We start from the raw sequence: 16,924 nt of genomic DNA on the forward strand, positions 1-16,924 counted from the left end.
GCCTTGCACAGTGAGGTGCACGTTGGGGAGCCCCAGTTCTGCTGCCTTAAACTATTCTGTATGGCCTGTACTAGGGGCCAAGGATCACTAGGAGTAGCTTCAAGGCCTTAGCACATCTGGAGAGTCTCCCTGCTAACACACACAGACCAAAAAAACAAACAAAAAAAACCAAAACAACAACAACAACAAACAAAACCCCAAAAACTTCTAGGTAACATCTGGAACACTCCTCAACATCTTCTCCATCTCCAAGAGAGATTTGGAATTCCTCAATATTTTGCAGAGAGTACAGAGGGATGAGCTCAAGGTCCCTTATTTTTGTTTTGTTTTGGGGCCACATCCAGGTTAACTTTGGGTTCTTTATTTAGGGATCACACCTGGTGGGCTTAGGGACCAGATGGGATGCCAGGATCCAACCCAGGTTGATAGTACAAATGCCCTATTCACTGCTCTATCATTCTGTCCCACCATGGGCATGAGAGAGAAGGAGGGGGGGGGAGAGAGAGAGAGAGAGAGAGAGAGAGAGAGAGAGAGAGAGAGAGAGAGGGAGGGAGAGAGAGAGGGAGGGAGAGAGAGAGAGAGAGAGAGAGAGAGAGAGAGAGAGAGAGAGAGAGAGAGAGAGAGAGAGAGAGAGAGAAAATGGGTTGGGTTGCCAGGAATTGAACCCGAGTCTGCACCTACCAGTGTGCTATAGCTCTGCCCCCGATTTTTGGATGTTGCTTGGTCCCTGACATCCAGGCCCTCCCTGCATGCATGGAGGACATGCAGCCCAGTCCTTTGAGCTCCCTCCCTGAGCCTGAATGCTGTTCCTTTGATTCCTAAGCAAAAATAACTGATCAGGAGCCGAAGCGAGTTCTGAGCACAGAGCCAGGAGTAACCCTGAGCACCTCCAGAAACAAAAAAGCAAAACAAAACAAACATAAAAGTTTGCTGGCTTGTCCCCCATTCTTTTTTTTGTTTTTGTTTTTGTTTTTTGGGCCACACCCGACGATGCTCAGGGGTTACTCCTGGCTGTCTGCTCAGAAATAGCTCCTGGCAGGCACGGGGGACCATATGGGACACCAGAATTCGAACCAACCACCTTTGGTCCTGCATCGGCTGCTTGCAAGGCAAACGCCGCTGTGCTATTTCTCTGGGCCCTTGTCCCCCATTCTTTGGGAGACTGACAACCAATCTGGAATCTTTCCTAGATTTGGGGCATGTGTCAGAAAGATCACAACACAGAGGTGAGAGACTGTATGTGGCTCAGGGGGTGTCTGACTCCTTAACCTGACCCCTGACCTCTGGCTTGCTTGATCCCCCATTTCAGTTGACATCAAAGCCAGGGCTTCTGGGGTGCAAAATCTGTGCTCTGTTCCTGAGCTATAAACCCTGCCCTGGTATATTTTATTACAAAGATACCCAGAAACCCTTTTTCTTTTAGTTTTGGGGTGCATCCAGGGTCTGCACTCAGGGATCCCTATTTATGGGGTTCTGGGCTACAAGGCCTGATGTGTAGGCAAACAAGTAATCATCAGCAAAGATACCGAGTTTGGAAATACAGAGCCACAGGTCTCGCCGCGATTCCTCTTGGATGCCGCCAGCAGAGCACCCCAGAAAAGCTAGCTAGACCAAGAAGGGAGGTGAAGGTGGAGCCCAGGTAGGGTGAGTTCAGTTTGCCCTAAAGGCCTGCGGCCCGCGCCTACAACTCCCAGAACGCAACGCGGGGGACAGAGGCGGAAGCGGCCGCGCCTACAACTCCCAGAATGCCACGGTGCGAACGGACTTCAAACAGCCAGGTCAACCCTCCCCAGCACGCACGCGTACGCACAAGCGGAAGTAGCCTGGCCTACAACTCCCAGCATGCACCTCACACACCCGGAAGCGGACTACAACTCCCAGTAGTGCACCGCGGCGTACGGAGTCGAATCCGTCGCGTTAGACCTGGGCAGCGATTGGCCTGGGCGGCGCAGCGAATCGCAGCGGGCGTTGCTGGGCGGCCGAGAGAACCGAAGGGGGAAAAGAAGGCAGGAAGGCGGCAAGATGGTGCTGGAGAGCACTATGGTCTGGTGAGTGGGACCCGGGGGTCCCCAGGGTGCGGGTGGGCGCGCGGAGGGGCGTCTCGGGGTCCTGGGGGCGGCCGGGCTAGGCCTGAGCCCGGGCCCGGGCCTGGAGGAAGGAGCCACAGAGACTCCCTGAGTCATTGCGGGGGCCGGAGCCAGGCCCTGGGTCTGGGGGTGACTCTGCAGCGGCCCCCGCATTCCTCAGCTCTTCCTCCAGGCCTCCCCCATCCAGGTAGGGGTGCCTCAGTTTGCTCCCCAAATGCTAGGGCCTCCTCCAGGTGCATTGAATTGCATTGCATTGCATTGCAAAGGGGCCCGGGCCTTGTTGGACCTGCTGCTGGCTGCCACGGTGTTTTGCAAGCGCTCACAGTAAGTTGGGGGTTCCCCAGAGACTCTCGGGGTCTGTGCCCAGTGGCTCATCCAGGTAGAAGCCGAAGATACGAGCTATTTTTGGGAAGGGATGAGCGGAGGTTCCTGCCCGCAGATGCACAGATCTTTCTTCAGGAGGCACTGACGCCCCCCCCCCCCCCCCGAGCTTGCTTGCAGAAGAACGGACCACCGCATCCTGAGAGAAAACATCTGGGGGTGCTCGGTTGAGAGACAGGACAGCTTGCCTGCCTGGCACCTGGCAGAACCCGTTTTTTTACTCCCACCACCACCACCACAATAAAGGGTCCCTGAACTCTGCTTGGGTGAGACCCAAAATTCAAAGAGTGGGGTACCCAGCTCAATTTCCAGGAAAGAGTTTTTTTAGTAGTAAGATGATGGTTGTGGGACCGGGCGGTGGCGCTGGAGGTAAGGTGCCTGCCTTGCCTGCGCTAGCCTAGGACGGACTGCGGTTCGATCCCCCGGCGTCCCATATGGTCCCCCAAGAAGGGTGTGGCCCAAAAACCAAAAAAAAAAAAAAAAAAAAAGATGATGGTTGTAAGTTGGGGGGCTGGAGCTGTGACGCAAGTGGTAAGGTGTCTGCCATGCACTCATTAGCCTAGGACAGACCGTGGTTCGATTCCCCTACGTCCCAAATGGTCCCCCCGCCCCCCAGTCAGGAGTTATTTCTGACTCAGAGAGCCAGGGGTAACCCCTGAGCGTCAACCGGTGTGGCTGAAAAACCAAAACAACAACAACAAAAAGATGTAAGTTGAGGCCCAAGAGATTCACAGTGGGTAGGGCATTTGCCTTGCATGGAGCCAAACCGGCATCTCATATGGTCATCCCAGTCCCCGTCCCCACCCAACCTGCCATGAGTAATCGATTTCTGAGCATAGAGCCAGGAGTAAGGCCAGAGCTTTAGTGTAGGAGCGAGGGCACTTGCCTTTCATGCTTTGGTCCCTCGTTCAATCTCCATATAGTCTCTTGAGCACCACCAGGAGTAATCTCTAAGCTGAGCACTGCCAGGTGTGGCCCCAAAAAACAAACAAAAATTAGTTTAAGTCTGTCTCAAATGTTACATGAAGCGGTGTAAGAGAAAATTACTCTTGTTTGTTTGTTTGATTTTGGGTGACAGCCGGGCGCTCAGGGGTCACTCCAGGCTCTACATTCAGAAATCGCTCCTGGCAGTCTCGGGGGACCATACGGGATACCGGGATTCAAACTACCACCCTTCTGCATGCAAGGCAAATGCCTTACCTCCATGCTATCTTTCCGGCCCCTGAGAGAAAATTACTCTTAATGGGAAACTCATATTTAATTGGGAGTCCTGGAATTTGGGGGTGGGTGGATGAGGATGGCGTACCTGGTTGTGTTCAGGGCTTACCCCAGCTCTGCTCTCAGGGATCACTTCTGGCAGTACTTGGGAAACAATATGGGGTGTCAGGGATCTAACCTGGTCACCAGTTGAATTCTGTATTTATTTTTTTGGGTGGGCACACCCTGTGATGCTCAGGGGTTACTCCTGGCTATGCGCTCAGAAATGCTCCTGGCTTGGCAGACCATAGGTCATTGCATGCAAGGCAAATGCCCTACTGCTTGCGCCACCACTCCGCCCCCGAGTTCTATATTTTTATTCACAACTCGTGGGAGAGAGCAGGTTAGAGTAGAAATTATTTTGTTTGTTTGTTTTTGTTTTTGGGTCACACCGAGTAGTGCTCAAGGGTGTACCTTCCTGGCTTCTGTAGACTTCCTGGCTCTGCAGACTTCGCTCCTGACAGGCCGGGACCATATGGGATGCCAGGATTCAAACCATTGTTTGTCCTGGATCGACTGCATGCAAGGCAAATGCCCTCCCGCTGTGCTCTCTCTCTGGCCCCTAGAGTAGAAATTTTGAAACAAGGAGATCTGTGTTTTCTTTGGTTTTTGGGTTCACACCCTGGTGTCCAGGGCCTACTCCTACCTCTACATTCAGAGGTCAGTCCCAAGTCACCTCTGGTTTGATTCCTGGCATCCCATATAGTTCCTCTCGTTCACCAGGAGTAATTCCTGGGCGCAGAGCCAGGAGTAATCCTCTGAGCCTTACCCACTATGGCCAGTTCTTCCCACCTTTCTCCACCACCTCCCCCCCAAAAAAGAGAGAATTTAAGGGACTTTAAAGGGCGATAGAAGGATTTCGAGGAGATTTCTTTGGATTAGGGTGTTATAAAGTGGTTCAAGTGTAAATGCATGAGGCATGTCAGGTCAGGAAAATGGAACTTCTAGATAAGCCTGGTTGTTGTTGGTTTTTAGACCTCTGGGAATGCTAGGATTACTCTTTGCTCTGCACTCAGAAATCATTCTTGGCAGCGCTCATGGGATACCCTATTTTTATTTGTTTTTTGTTTTGTTTGGGGGCTTCACCTGGTTATGCCTAGGAATTACTTCTGGCTCTGCACTAAGGAATCACTCCTGGCATGCTTGGAATCATATGGGATGCCAGGGATCTAAGCCAGGTCTGCCACTCCCTCCCAGGCCTCTCCCTCCTTAAGTTGTGCTATTGCTCTGGCCCCAGTTACTTTTTTTTTTTTTTTTTTTGTTTCTTGGGTCACACCCAGCAGCACTTAGGGTTTCCTCCTGACTATATGCTCAGAAATCGCTCCTGCAGGCTCGGGGGACCTTATGGGATGCCGGGATTCGAACTAATGTTCTTCTGCATGCAAGGCAAATGCCTTACTGCTGTCCTATCTCTCTGGCTCCCCCCCCCCTTTTTTTTTTGGGGGGGGGCCACACCCGGTGACACTCAGGGGTTACTCCTGGCTATGCGCTCAGAATTCGCTCCTGGCTTGGGGGACCATATGGGACGCCGGGGGATCGAACCGCGGTCCGTCCTAGGCTAGCGCAGGCAAGGCAGGCACCTTACCTCTAGCGCCACCGCCCGGCCCCCCCCCCCCCTTTTTTTAAGGTAAATAGCACCAAGTTGAAAAACCACAATGGCAGGTTGAGTGTGAACTATATCCTGTACCCCTCTATAGAGGACTAAAGGCAAAGTTTTGGGGAGCGGGGTGAATGAAGGCAGAGCTATATGAGGAAATGTGTTTTTGTTTTGGGGCCACAACCAGTGGTGGTTTTTTTTTGTGTGTATGTTTTGTTTTTGTTTTTGGGTCACACCTGGTGGCACTCAGGGTTTTCTCCTGGCTCTACGCTCAGAAATCGCTCCTGGCAGGCTCGGGGGACCATATGGGGTGTTGGGATTTGAACCACTGTCCTTCTGCATGCAGGGCAAACGCCTTACCTCCGTGCTATCTCTCCGGCCTCTCTTTTTTTGGGCCACACCCATTTGACGCTCAGGGGTTACTCCTGGCTATGCGCTCAGAAGTCGCTCCTGGCTTGGGGGACCATATGGGACGATGGGGAATCGAACCGCGGTCCGTCCTAGGCTAGCGCAGGCAAGGCAGGCACCTTACCTCTAGCGCCACCGCCCGGCCCCATCTTCGGCCTCTCTTAAGCTCTCTCTATTTTTTTTTTTTTTTGGTTTTTGGGCCACACCCAGTAAACGCTCAGGGGTTACTTCTGGCTATGCGCTCAGAAGTCGCTCCTGGCTTGGGGGACCATATGGGACGCCGGGGGATCGAACCGCGGTCTGTCCAAGACTAGCGCAGGCAAGGCAGACACCTTACCTCTAGCGCCACCACCCGGCCCCATCTCCGGCCTCTCTTAAGCTCTCTTGACACCTTTCTTGCCCATCAGGTCCTTCTGTTGCTCTTTTCTACACCCGTTATGCATACGTGGATTTTCAGCTAGGTCAAGACTCAAAGCCCCTTTTGGGTTTGTTTTTTTTCCTATGGTTTTTGGGTCATACCCCGTGACGCATAGGGGTCACTCCTGGCTCTGCACTCAGAAATCGCTCCTGGCTTGGGGGACCATATGGGATGCCAGAGGGTTGAACCACGATCTCTCCTAGGCTAAGTGTAGGCAAGACAGACACCTTACCTCTTGCGCCACCACTCCGGCCTCATCCTTTTGGGTTTTCTATATGTACTGTCCACTGTACTTGGAAGCTAGACTGACAGTTATTTTTATGCTATCAGAATAATTGGAAAGATCCTTTCAGGGAGGAAGGAGTAGAAGTCGGTCAGGACAGGTAGCACTTGACCTTTGCAGAGCCGGTTCACAGAGTTCCGAATGGGCTACACTGTTCAGATCCTGGACCGCAGAGATGGGCTCGTACTGTACGTTTTCTAACTCTTTTTTTTTTTTTTTTTTTTGGTTTTTGGGCCACACCCGGCGGTGTTCAGGGGGTTACTCCTGGCACCATGCTCAGAAATCACTCCTGGCAGGCACGGGGGACCATATGGGACACCGGGATTCGAACCAACCACCTTTGGTCCTGGATCGGCTGCTTGCAAGGCAAACGCCGCTGTGCTATCTCTCCGGGCCCTTTTTTTTTTTTAACTCTTTTTTTTTTTTTTTGTACTGTACGTTTTCATATTAGCTCTAGAAAGATAGTTATACGGGGCCTGAGAGAGAGCACAGAGGCAGGGTGTTTGCCTTGCATGCTGAAGGATTGTGTTTCGAATCCCGGCATCCCATATGGTCCCCCGAGCCTGCCAGGAGTGCTTTCTGAGCGTAAAGCCAGGAGGAACCCTAAGCGCTGCCAGTTGTGACCCAAAAACCAACCCCCCCCCCCAAAAAAAAAAAGATAAAAGTATTTCATAGAAAAGTGGCTGTACCTTTGGGAAGTAACTTCCTAGGGCCCTAGGATGATGATGTTTGGGGTTTTTTTACACCACATCTGGCAGTGCCCAAAGGCTTTCTCCTGGATCTGTGCACAGGAATCTCTCCTGGTGCGGCTGAGGGGGGGCCATATGGAGTACAGGGGCATCAAACCTGGGTTGGCCACATGCAAGGCAAATAAATGCCTTCCCCATTGTATTGTTAGCGAGTTGATATTTATTTTCTCTCCTGATCAATTTGAACCAGTAAGCCCTGGAGTAAGACTTGGTCATTTGTGCATTAAAAGAAAATGATATCCGATAACTAGGACAAGAAGGAAGACAAGGGGCTGGAGCGATGGTGCAGGCGTAGGCCATTTGCCTTGCATGCGCTAACCTAGGAAGGACCACGGTTTGATTCCCCCCGCATCTCATATGGTTCCCCAAGCCAGGAGGAATCCCTGACGGGGACCCTCCAACGTGTCTCCTCTCTCTCCCTCCTCGACAGTGTCGACAACAGCGAGTACATGCGGAACGGGGACTTTTTACCTACCCGGCTACAGGCCCAGCAGGATGCCGTCAACATTGTCTGTCACTCCAAGACCCGTAGCAACCCGGAGAACAACGTGGGCCTCATCACCCTGGCCAAGTATGTGGGAGTGAGTGGGTGCTTCCCTGCCTGGGACCCACCAGATGGTTCGGGGGACATGGGGAGGTAGAGATTTCCTACACTGCCTTTGCCCTGAGCCTTCCTGGGCACCCTTTGTCACTGTTCAGAGTAGCAGCATTACTATAGCTATGTTGTTATATATATATATTCTACATTATTGTTGTTGGGTTTTTTGGGGGGGAGGGATTGGCTTTTGGTTTTTGGGCCACATCCGGCGGTGCTCAGCGGTTATTCCTGGCTCTCTGCTCAGAAATTGCTCCTGGCAGGCATGGGGGACTATATAGGAAGCCGGGATTTGAACCACCTTTTGGTCCTGGGTTGGCTGCTTGCAAGGCAAACGCCCTACCTGCTGTGCAGTCTCTCCAGCCCCATATTGTTGTTGTTGTTATTACTTTGGTTTGCGGACCTTACCCAGCTATGCTTGGGATTTACTCCCGACTCTGTGCTCAGAAATCACGTATGGTGCGCCACAGGGAAATAAATGGAGGGGTTGTTGAGGGTAGAACATGGTTGACCGTGTGCAGAGCAAATGCCTTCGCCTCTAGACTGTCCCTCAGCTTCTAAATATAATCTATAAGTGATTATCTTTTCTGGTGCAGTTAACCCTTAACACAAGGGCTAAGGGCGCTAGAAAATCCATGCACACGAGGGCCTGCCTGCATGTTATTCTCCTGTCCTTTATGTCAGCTGGAGTAAGTCTAGAAATGGAGAGTGTGAAAAAGATGCTCTAGTCAGGCTAAGACAACACGGTGGTGAAGGCACTTGCCTTGCCATGAAGTCAACCTAGGTTTGATTCCCAGCTCACATACCATCCCTAGTACTGTTGGCTGTGACACCTCCCCGCCCAATAATAAGATAAAATGAGAGGGATTAGAGCACTAGGCGGAAGGAGATTAGTTTTCTATAAAATCCAATCACCTCTTAGTTCTTGTGCCACGCAGCACAAACATTTAATAATTAGATGTTTTTGTTCCAGTTTGATTGAGGTATGATTGACATGTACAGTTATCTCAATTATTTACACTTAGGGCTGGAACTCTTGTCTGGCTTGAGGCTGACCTGGGTTCAATCCCTGCTACCCAATATGGGTCCCCAAGTCTTGCCAGGAGTAAGTTCTGAGCACCAAAGGATGTGGCCAGAAAACAAACAGAAAAATAAACTTTTTACACTTATGAGGTACAATATTTGATCTGTGTATATATTATAAAATGGTCATTGCTTTGAACTGGAGACATAGGATAGTGGTAGGACACTTGTCTTTCATGCCTTCGGTTATGGTTTGATCTCCAGCACCCTATATCATCCCCAGAGCACCAGGAGTGATTCCTGAGCATAGAACCAGGAGTAAACCCTTTTGGGTTTGGCCTGGAAACACCCCCCCCCCAAAATAATCTTATTGTTTTTGGGGGCCACATCAGACTCTGCACTCAGGAGTCACTCTTGGTGGGACTCAGGTGGCCATATGGGATGTCAGGGACCAAACCTGGACCAGCTATATGCAAAGCAAGTACCTACATGCTGTAACATTACTCCAGCCCCCTTCAGTATATAAAATGATCTTCGCAGCATGCCTAATTCACACCCATTACTTCATATTTTAGCATTTTCCTCCTAATAAAAACCTAAGATCGATTCTCTAAAAGTTAGATATCCGATTAAGAAAATTAAGTGTGTGGGGCCGGAGAGATAGAACAGTGGGAGGGCATTTCCCTTTCACACAGCCAATCCAGGACGGACGGTTGTTCGAATCCCAGCATCCCATATGGTCCCCTGTGCCTGCCAGGAGCGATTTCTGAGCGAAGAGCCAGGAATAGCCCCGGAGTGCCACCAGGTGTGACCCAAAAACAAAATTAAGAAAGAAAATTAGAGTGGGCTGGAGCGAGTGGAGTGGGCAGAGTTTTTGCCTTGCACATGGTTTACCTGAGTTCAGTCTCCGGCATTCCATATGGTCCTTTCAGAAATCAGAAGTGATTTCTGAGCCCAGAACTAGGAGTAACCCCTGAGCTTCACTGGGCATGGACCAAAAACAAAAGGAAAAAAAAAAAAAAAAAAAAACATAAAAAAAAAAGGAAGGGCTGACATGTATCTCTGTGGTAGATCATTTGTTTTGCAAATGTGAGGCCCTGAGCTGGATCTCCAGCCTGAGACACACAAAAACAAGAGTCAAAGAAGATTAGTGCGGGGCCGGGTAGGTGGCGCTGGAGGTAAGGTGTCTGCCTTGCAAGCGCTAGCCAAGGAAGGACCGCGGTTCGATCCCCGGCGTCCCATATGGTCCCCCCAAGCCAGGGGCGATTTCTGAGCACATAGCCAGGAGTAACCCCTGAGCGTCAAACGGGTGTGGCCCAAAAACCAAAAAAAAAAAAAAAAAAAAAAAAAAAAAGATTAGTGCAGGCTTTGCATACAGAAACCCTGGCTTTGGTCTCTGGCATGCTGCATGGATTCTCTAAATGATGTTGGGTTTGACTCGAGAACCCAGAAATAGGAAAAAGTGAAAAAGCAGATGTTATTGTATAGCTCAGCAGTAGAGTGCATGCTCATACTGAGTCCTGAACATTAAAAAATAAAATAAAATAAAATAAAATCTCTGGGCTGGAGAGAGAGGACAGTAGGAAAAACAGTTGCCTTGTATGTGAGCAGTCTGATTTCAATCCTCTGCACCCTGTAGGGTCCCCTGAGCCCACTACTGCCAAGTGTGACTCTGAAGATCTCTATTTTGGGCCAGAGAGACAGCACAGTGGTAGGGCATTTGCCTTGCACACAGCTGATTTGAACAGATGGTTGTTCGAATCCCAGCATTCATATGGGTCCCCTGCCTGCAAGGAGCGACTTCTGAGCGCAGAGCCAGGAGCACCACCGGGTGTGGCCCCCCTAAAAAAAAAAAAAAAAAAAAAAAAAGGGGCCGGGAAGGTGGCGCCAGAGGTAAGGTGTCTGCCTTACAAGTGCTAGCCAAGGAACGGACTTCGGTTCGATCCCCCGGCGTCCCATATGGTCCCACCAAGCCAGGGGCGATTTCTGAGCACATAGCCAGGAGTAACCCCTGAGCGTCAAACGGGTGTGGCCCAAAAACCAAAAAAAAAAAAAAAAAAAAAAAAAAAAAAGGGAAGAAATGAATTTAAAGAAATGAGAGGGACCAGAGCAGTGGCACAGCTGTAGGATGTTGGCCTAACATAGCTAACCTAGGACGGACCACAGTTTGACCCCCTGGTGTCCCATATTGTCCCCCAAGCCAGGAGCGATTTCTGAGCCCATAGCCAGGAGTAACCCCTGAGCCTGAGTGGGTTACTCCCTGGATGTGGCCCAAAAACCAAAAAAAAAAAAAAAAAAAGAGTCAGAGCTGGGGAGGGCACTCGGGTCTGGAGCACTTGCTTTATATTTGCTCCCTGGAGGACCATATTTTCTGAGCACTGTCAGGAGTGACCCCAGCACCACTTAGTGTGGAACCCAGTTTGGAGACGACTGTCACAGCCGGCAGTGACACCATGTTTTTCCCCCACATCCCAGCGACTGTGAGGTCCTCACCACACTCACCCCCGACACCGGCCGCATCCTGTCCAAGCTGCACACGGTCCAGCCGAAGGGCAAGATCACCTTCTGCACCGGCATCCGCGTGGCCCACGTGAGTCCTCCCTGGGCGGGCTCCCTCCCTGCGCCCACTTCCACTCTCATGCCCCGTACTCCTGCCTCGGAGCAGAGGCAGAGGAAAAAAATACCCAAAATCTGAGAAGTCAGGGCTGGAGCCATAGCACAGTGGTAAGGTGTTTGCCTTACATGCAGCCATCACAAGAGGACCCTGGTTTGAATTCAGGCATCCCATATGGTCCCCCAAGCCTTCCCGGAGCGACTTCTGAGTGCAGAGCTAGGAGTAACCCGAGAGACTTCGTGTGTGACCCAAAAACAATAAAACTGAGAAGTCAACCCCCCTCTTCTCCACAACAAAGCCCTGCAAGAGCAGGCAGATGGGGGGTTCCTGGGTGTGGTTGAGCCGGCGGGTGGGCAGCTTGGGATCTACTTGGGCTGCCTCACACCTGCGCCTCCCCTCTGCTCTCCCCAGCTGGCCCTGAAGCACCGGCAGGGCAAGAATCACAAGATGCGGATTATCGCCTTTGTGGGGAGCCCCGTGGAGGACACTGAGAAGGATGTGAGTCTGGAACCCTCCACGTACTATCCGGGCAGGATGTGGGGTCTTCGCTCTTGAGATATGCAGGATCATGGGGCCGGATGGTGGCGCAAGCGGTAGGACTTGTGCCTTGCACACACTAACTTGGGATGGATGGTGGTTCCATCCCTCAGCGTCCCATATGTCCCCCCAAGCCAGGAGCGATTTCTGAGTGCAGAGCATCACTAGGTGTAGCCCAAAAACAAAACAAAAAAAAGAGAGAAAGAGGACCTGGTGTTGTTGGTTGGGGGCTTGCTGGCTTTTGTCTTGCTTTTGTGAGGAGTGTCAGCACCCACCTTCGGGCGTGTGTGTGTCTGTGTCTGTGTATGTGGGTTCTCATTTCTCCCCTTCTTCCCAGCTGGTGAAGCTCGCCAAGCGTCTCAAGAAGGAGAAAGTAAATGTGGACATTATCAATTTTGGGGAAGAGGTGAGTGGCGGTGGGAGGGGACCCTGGGCCGGCGGGTGGCCGTGCTGTGGGCCGAGTTGGACGGGAAGTAGTCTCGCATGTCCCTCCCCAGGAGGTAAACACGGAGAAGCTGACGGCCTTCGTGAATACGCTCAACGGCAAGGACGGGACGGGCTCCCATCTGGTCACGGTCCCCCCAGGGCCCAGCCTGGCCGACGCCCTCATCAGCTCGCCCATTTTGGCTGGCGAAGGTGGCGCCATGCTGGGTCTGGGGGCCAGTGACTTTGAGTTTGGAGTGGATCCCAGCGCCGACCCCGAGCTGGCCCTGGTAAGCCCAGCCGACACCCGGCCTTCCCTCCCCACCTGCCTTAGCCTCCACTCGTAGTTGGCTCCTTTTCCTTTGTCCCAGCAACTCATGGTCAGACTTTAGTCGCCTTCTCCCAAGCGCTTTCTAGCTCCCTCGTCCCCTTCCCTCGTGGTCAGAAACTGCCCCTTGGGACTCCTAAGCGCACCCTGCCCTTTGCCAGGCCCTCCGTGTGTCCATGGAAGAGCAGCGGCAGCGGCAGGAGGAGGAGGCCCGGCGGGCGGCGGCGGCCTCGGCAGCAGAGGCCGGGATTCCCACAGTCGGGGCGGAAGGTGAAAGAGGTGGAATCTGAAATCTGGGGTGCCCCGTGTGTTGCGGGTGTGGGCTGCAGAGGCTCGGTGGTCTGCGTGGCGTGCTGCCCCCGGGCTAGCCCCCGACCTTGTCGCGCAGACTCTGATGATGCGCTCCTGAAGATGACCATCAGCCAGCAGGAGTTCAGCCGGGCCGGCCTCCCCGACCTGGGCAGCATGACGGAGGAGGAACAAATCGCCTATGCCATGCAGATGTCGCTCCAGGGCGCAGGTGAACTGGGCGGGCACTGGATCGGGGAGGTGGGGACGGTGAACCTAGGCAGGGAAGCTGACCTGACTGACCTCTTCCTTAGAGTTTGGCCAGGCCGAGGCCGCTGACATGGACGCCAGTTCAGCCATGGACACATCTGAGCCGGCCAAGGTGAGCCCACAGGATGTGCTTGGGGCTGACTCTTCCTTTCTCCGCACTCAAGGATTACTCTGTGTGGGCTTGCGGGGGGAAGGAGGAAGGTTGATAGGAATTTTAAAAATCCCCTCATGGGGCTGGAGCAGTGCCTTGCACACAGCTGACCCAGGACAGACCACGGTTCTATCTCCCAATGTCCCATATGGTCCCCCACGCCAGGAGTAACCCATGAGTATCAGCAGGTGTGGCCCAAAAACCAAAACAAACAAACGAAAACAAAAATCTCCTTATGTGCAGCTCCTTAGCTCTCTGTCTGGAACCTTTCTCTTCCCAGGTCATAGTGAGTTCTTTGAATTGCAGAAGGAAAGAACTTTCTGATACTTGCCTGGGTGGGGGCCAGGAGGGCCCACATCCAGCTGTGCTCAGGACTGCTTTCTAGCTCTGCGTTCAGGGATCACTCCTGGCGGGTTCAGAGGATCCCAGAGGGTGTCGGGGATTGAGACTGGGTTGGACGTGAGCAAGAGCACCCTACCCACTGTACTGTTTCTCTGGCGCAAAAAGACAAGTACCATAGTCCTTGGACCGTCACTCTGGCCTCAAGCAAGAGTCCTGATAGTCAGGGAAGTGGGAGTAGGGAGATGGCCGAGAGGCTGGAACAGATTCAAGGCCTGGGTTTGATCCCAAAAGAACCACAGTGAGTGTCCCCCAATACCGTTAGGAGCAGCCTTCAAGCACTGAGCCGGGCATTGAACCCTGAGCTCTGCCATAGGCAGCCCTCAGCTGAGTAGAGTTTGGCAAGGCTTCTTGTTTCCTCTTCCTCCTGCTGCAACTACTGGATGTGGGGTCTGGCATTTCTCCCAAGGAGGAAAAGGAGACTCGGTGGAGTGGTGTGTGATTGTAGGAGCACCCCATGTGTGTCCGCTGCCTCTGCACCTTGCGCCTCAGACACTGCCCTCATGTTTGTCTTCATGCCGTGACAGGCCATGGGTAGTTTCCTGTCCTGGCCCTGGGGGAGCTCGCTCGAGAACGGGCTCTGCCGTCCGAGCTGACGTGGCCCTTTTCCAGGAGGAGGACGATTATGACGTGATGCAGGACCCCGAGTTCCTTCAGAGCGTGCTGGAGAACCTGCCCGGTGTGGACCCCAACAACGAGGCCATCCGGAACGCCATGGGCTCCCTGGCCTCACAAGCCACCCAGGCCACCAAGGACGTCAAGAAGGACAAGAAGGAGGAGGACAAGAAGTGAGACTGGAGGGCGAGGGGCACGATCCGGCCCAGAGTCTGCGTGGAGGCCGCTGGTGTCGATCGGGCGAGACATGGCGTCAGTGACCTAATAAAAACGGGCAGTTCTGCTGCCTCTTCTTGTTCCCTCACCATCCCTTTGAGCGTGCCAGGGAAGGGGGGCCTTCCGCAGTTGGCCCGGCAGTCCCCACTCTCTGTGTCTGGCCACTCGCCACACCCCGACGTCTGTCCGACCTTGCTTTTTGAGCTGCTTTCTCATTCACTGAGAACAGCGCCCTAGAGAGCTATGGGATAGGGAGCAGGAAGTTGTCCCTTCACTACTGTTTCCAATTTGCCTCTACCTCCAGCTCCACACACCACCATTGCCTGCCTTCACGCAGGTACACGCAAGTTTACTTGGTATTGTTTATTCCAACACAAAGGCAAATGAAGTTATCAAAACTTAGGTCAATAAGGGTTGATTTAAAATGATTGTTACATCTCTCCATGGTGTCACTAGTGTCTGTCTGTAGTTGTTGCTAGTTGTTTTGTGTTACTCTTCAGGGTTTTTGAGCTCGGTAGTCATCGTGTCACTTTCCCAGATTTCCTGTGACGCTATTACACTGATGCTAAAACAGTTGAGGGGTGCACTTGCCCCTGAGCAAGATCCAAAACCAATTTGGTGACCTGGGAATTTGTTAAGGTCAAGTTTCAGAGCTGGGCCATTTCTGAGAATGCTACAGAAATGGCAGCTTGGGCCAGACTGAGAAGTATCTCTGGCCTGTTTTTGGGCCACATGGTGGCAGTCAAGAAATCAACACTGGCAGGCTTGGGGGATTTCGGGGTTGACCAGGATCAGTCCTGGTTTGGCTACATGCAAGGCAAAAATGCCCTACTGCTGTGTTCTCTCTCTGGCATGGCTGCCATTATTCTAAAAATGTTTTTTGAGACTTTTGTTTGTTTTGTTTTTTGGGGGGGATCACACCCGGCAGCGCTCAGGGGTGGCTCTATGCTCAGAAATCGCTCCTGGCAGGCACGGGGGACCCTATGGGATGCCGGGATTCGAACCACTGTCCTATATGCAAGGCCTAATGCCCTACCTCCAGGCTATCTCTTCAGCTTGAGACTTTTTTTTTTTTTTTTTTGTGGATTTTGGGTCACACCTGGCAGTACTCAGGGGATACTCCTGGCTCCATGCTCAGAAATTGCTCCTGGCGGGCACGGGGGACCATATGGGACGCCGGGATTTGAACTGATGACCTTCTGCATGAAAGGCAAACGCCTTACCTCCATGCTATCTCTCCGGCTCCCCCCGAGACATTTTTTAAATCAGATACTGACCCTGAGCATCGTTGGGTGCCACCTCCCCACCAAAGAATATATAAAAATAGAACATTAGGACCTGGACTAGAGCAGTGGTACAAGCAGTAGGACATCTGCCTTGCACGCACTAAACTAGGATGGACTTCGGTTCGGTCCCCTGGCAGCATCTCATATGGTCCCCCCAGCCAGGAGCGAAAGAATACGAGGACCAAAGAGCTTTGCAAGCAGGAACCTCAAGTTTGATACCTATCACCACATGGGCCCCTGCGGACAAATGGGAGTGACCCTGATAACAGCCAGGTGTGGTCCAAAAGAAAAACACCAACGGTAACTGAGGGCCCAGGGAGATAGCTCAGCTGAGGAGCTAGGAGCTCAAGCCTTGCACACGGTATGCCCTGAATTCAACTTTTAGTTTTTGGGTCATACCCAGCAGCACTCAGGGATTAATTACTCTTGCCTCTACGCTCAGAAATTGCCCCCGACAGCCTTGGGAGACCGTTATAGGGTGCCAGGATTCAAACCACCGTCCTTCTGCATGTGAGGCAAACGCCTTACCTCCGTGCTATCTCTTCGGCCCCCTGCATTCAATCTTAGCCCCTGCCCACTGCCTTGGTGTCCCTCAGTAGAGATGTGCCTGAGCAGGTTTAGCACCAAGATGGAGTGTTGAGCCATCAAGCCTGGTTGAGGGTGACAGGGTGTGACCCAGGACAATTGAGCACTGCCAAGAGGGAAAAATAATGAAACCAGAAGGAACAGAAATGCTTGGGCCCATGCTGCTGGCAGGACAGTTAAGTGCTGAGGTCTTTGTACTGCCCAGAAGCTCTGCAGCCACCAGCAAGGTCAGAAGTGGCATGATGGGCTGGAGCGATGGCGCAAGCAGTAAGGTGTCTGCCTTATCTATTCTTTGTGTGTGTGTGTGTGTGTGTGTGTGTGTGTGTGTGTGTGTGTGTTTGGGTCACACCCGGCAGTGCTCAGGGGTTATTCCTGGTTCCATGCTCAGAAATTGTTCCTGGCAGGCACGGGGGA

The 16,924-nt window shown here is 52.4% G+C and overlaps 1 protein-coding gene across 3 annotated transcripts in view; it reads left to right on the top strand.

Moving 5' to 3' along the window:
* Nucleotides 1-14,727, top strand: part of LOC125997479 (26S proteasome non-ATPase regulatory subunit 4) — a 76,942-nt gene extending 62,215 nt beyond the window's left edge. Inside the window, exons 1-10 of one of the 3 annotated variants that reach the window (XM_049765920.1) lie at nt 1,944-2,048; nt 7,611-7,751; nt 11,274-11,388; nt 11,824-11,910; nt 12,287-12,355; nt 12,447-12,662; nt 12,862-12,979; nt 13,089-13,220; nt 13,303-13,370; nt 14,421-14,727. In XM_049765920.1, coding sequence (XP_049621877.1) covers nt 2,023-2,048; nt 7,611-7,751; nt 11,274-11,388; nt 11,824-11,910; nt 12,287-12,355; nt 12,447-12,662; nt 12,862-12,979; nt 13,089-13,220; nt 13,303-13,370; nt 14,421-14,600 — 1,152 coding nt within the window. In that variant the 5' untranslated portion in view covers nt 1,944-2,022 and the 3' untranslated portion in view covers nt 14,601-14,727. Of the gene's footprint in view, nt 1-1,943; nt 2,049-7,610; nt 7,752-11,273; nt 11,389-11,823; nt 11,911-12,286; nt 12,356-12,446; nt 12,663-12,861; nt 12,980-13,088; nt 13,221-13,302; nt 13,371-14,420 lie in introns of those variants that run through there. The other 2 variants (XM_049765921.1, XM_049765922.1) reach the window with 2 other exon arrangements.
* Nucleotides 14,728-16,924: the final 2,197 nt, after the last annotated feature.

This window comes from Suncus etruscus, chromosome 19 (assembly GCF_024139225.1).
Source record: "Suncus etruscus isolate mSunEtr1 chromosome 19, mSunEtr1.pri.cur, whole genome shotgun sequence".
NCBI lineage: Eukaryota > Metazoa > Chordata > Mammalia > Eulipotyphla > Soricidae > Suncus > Suncus etruscus.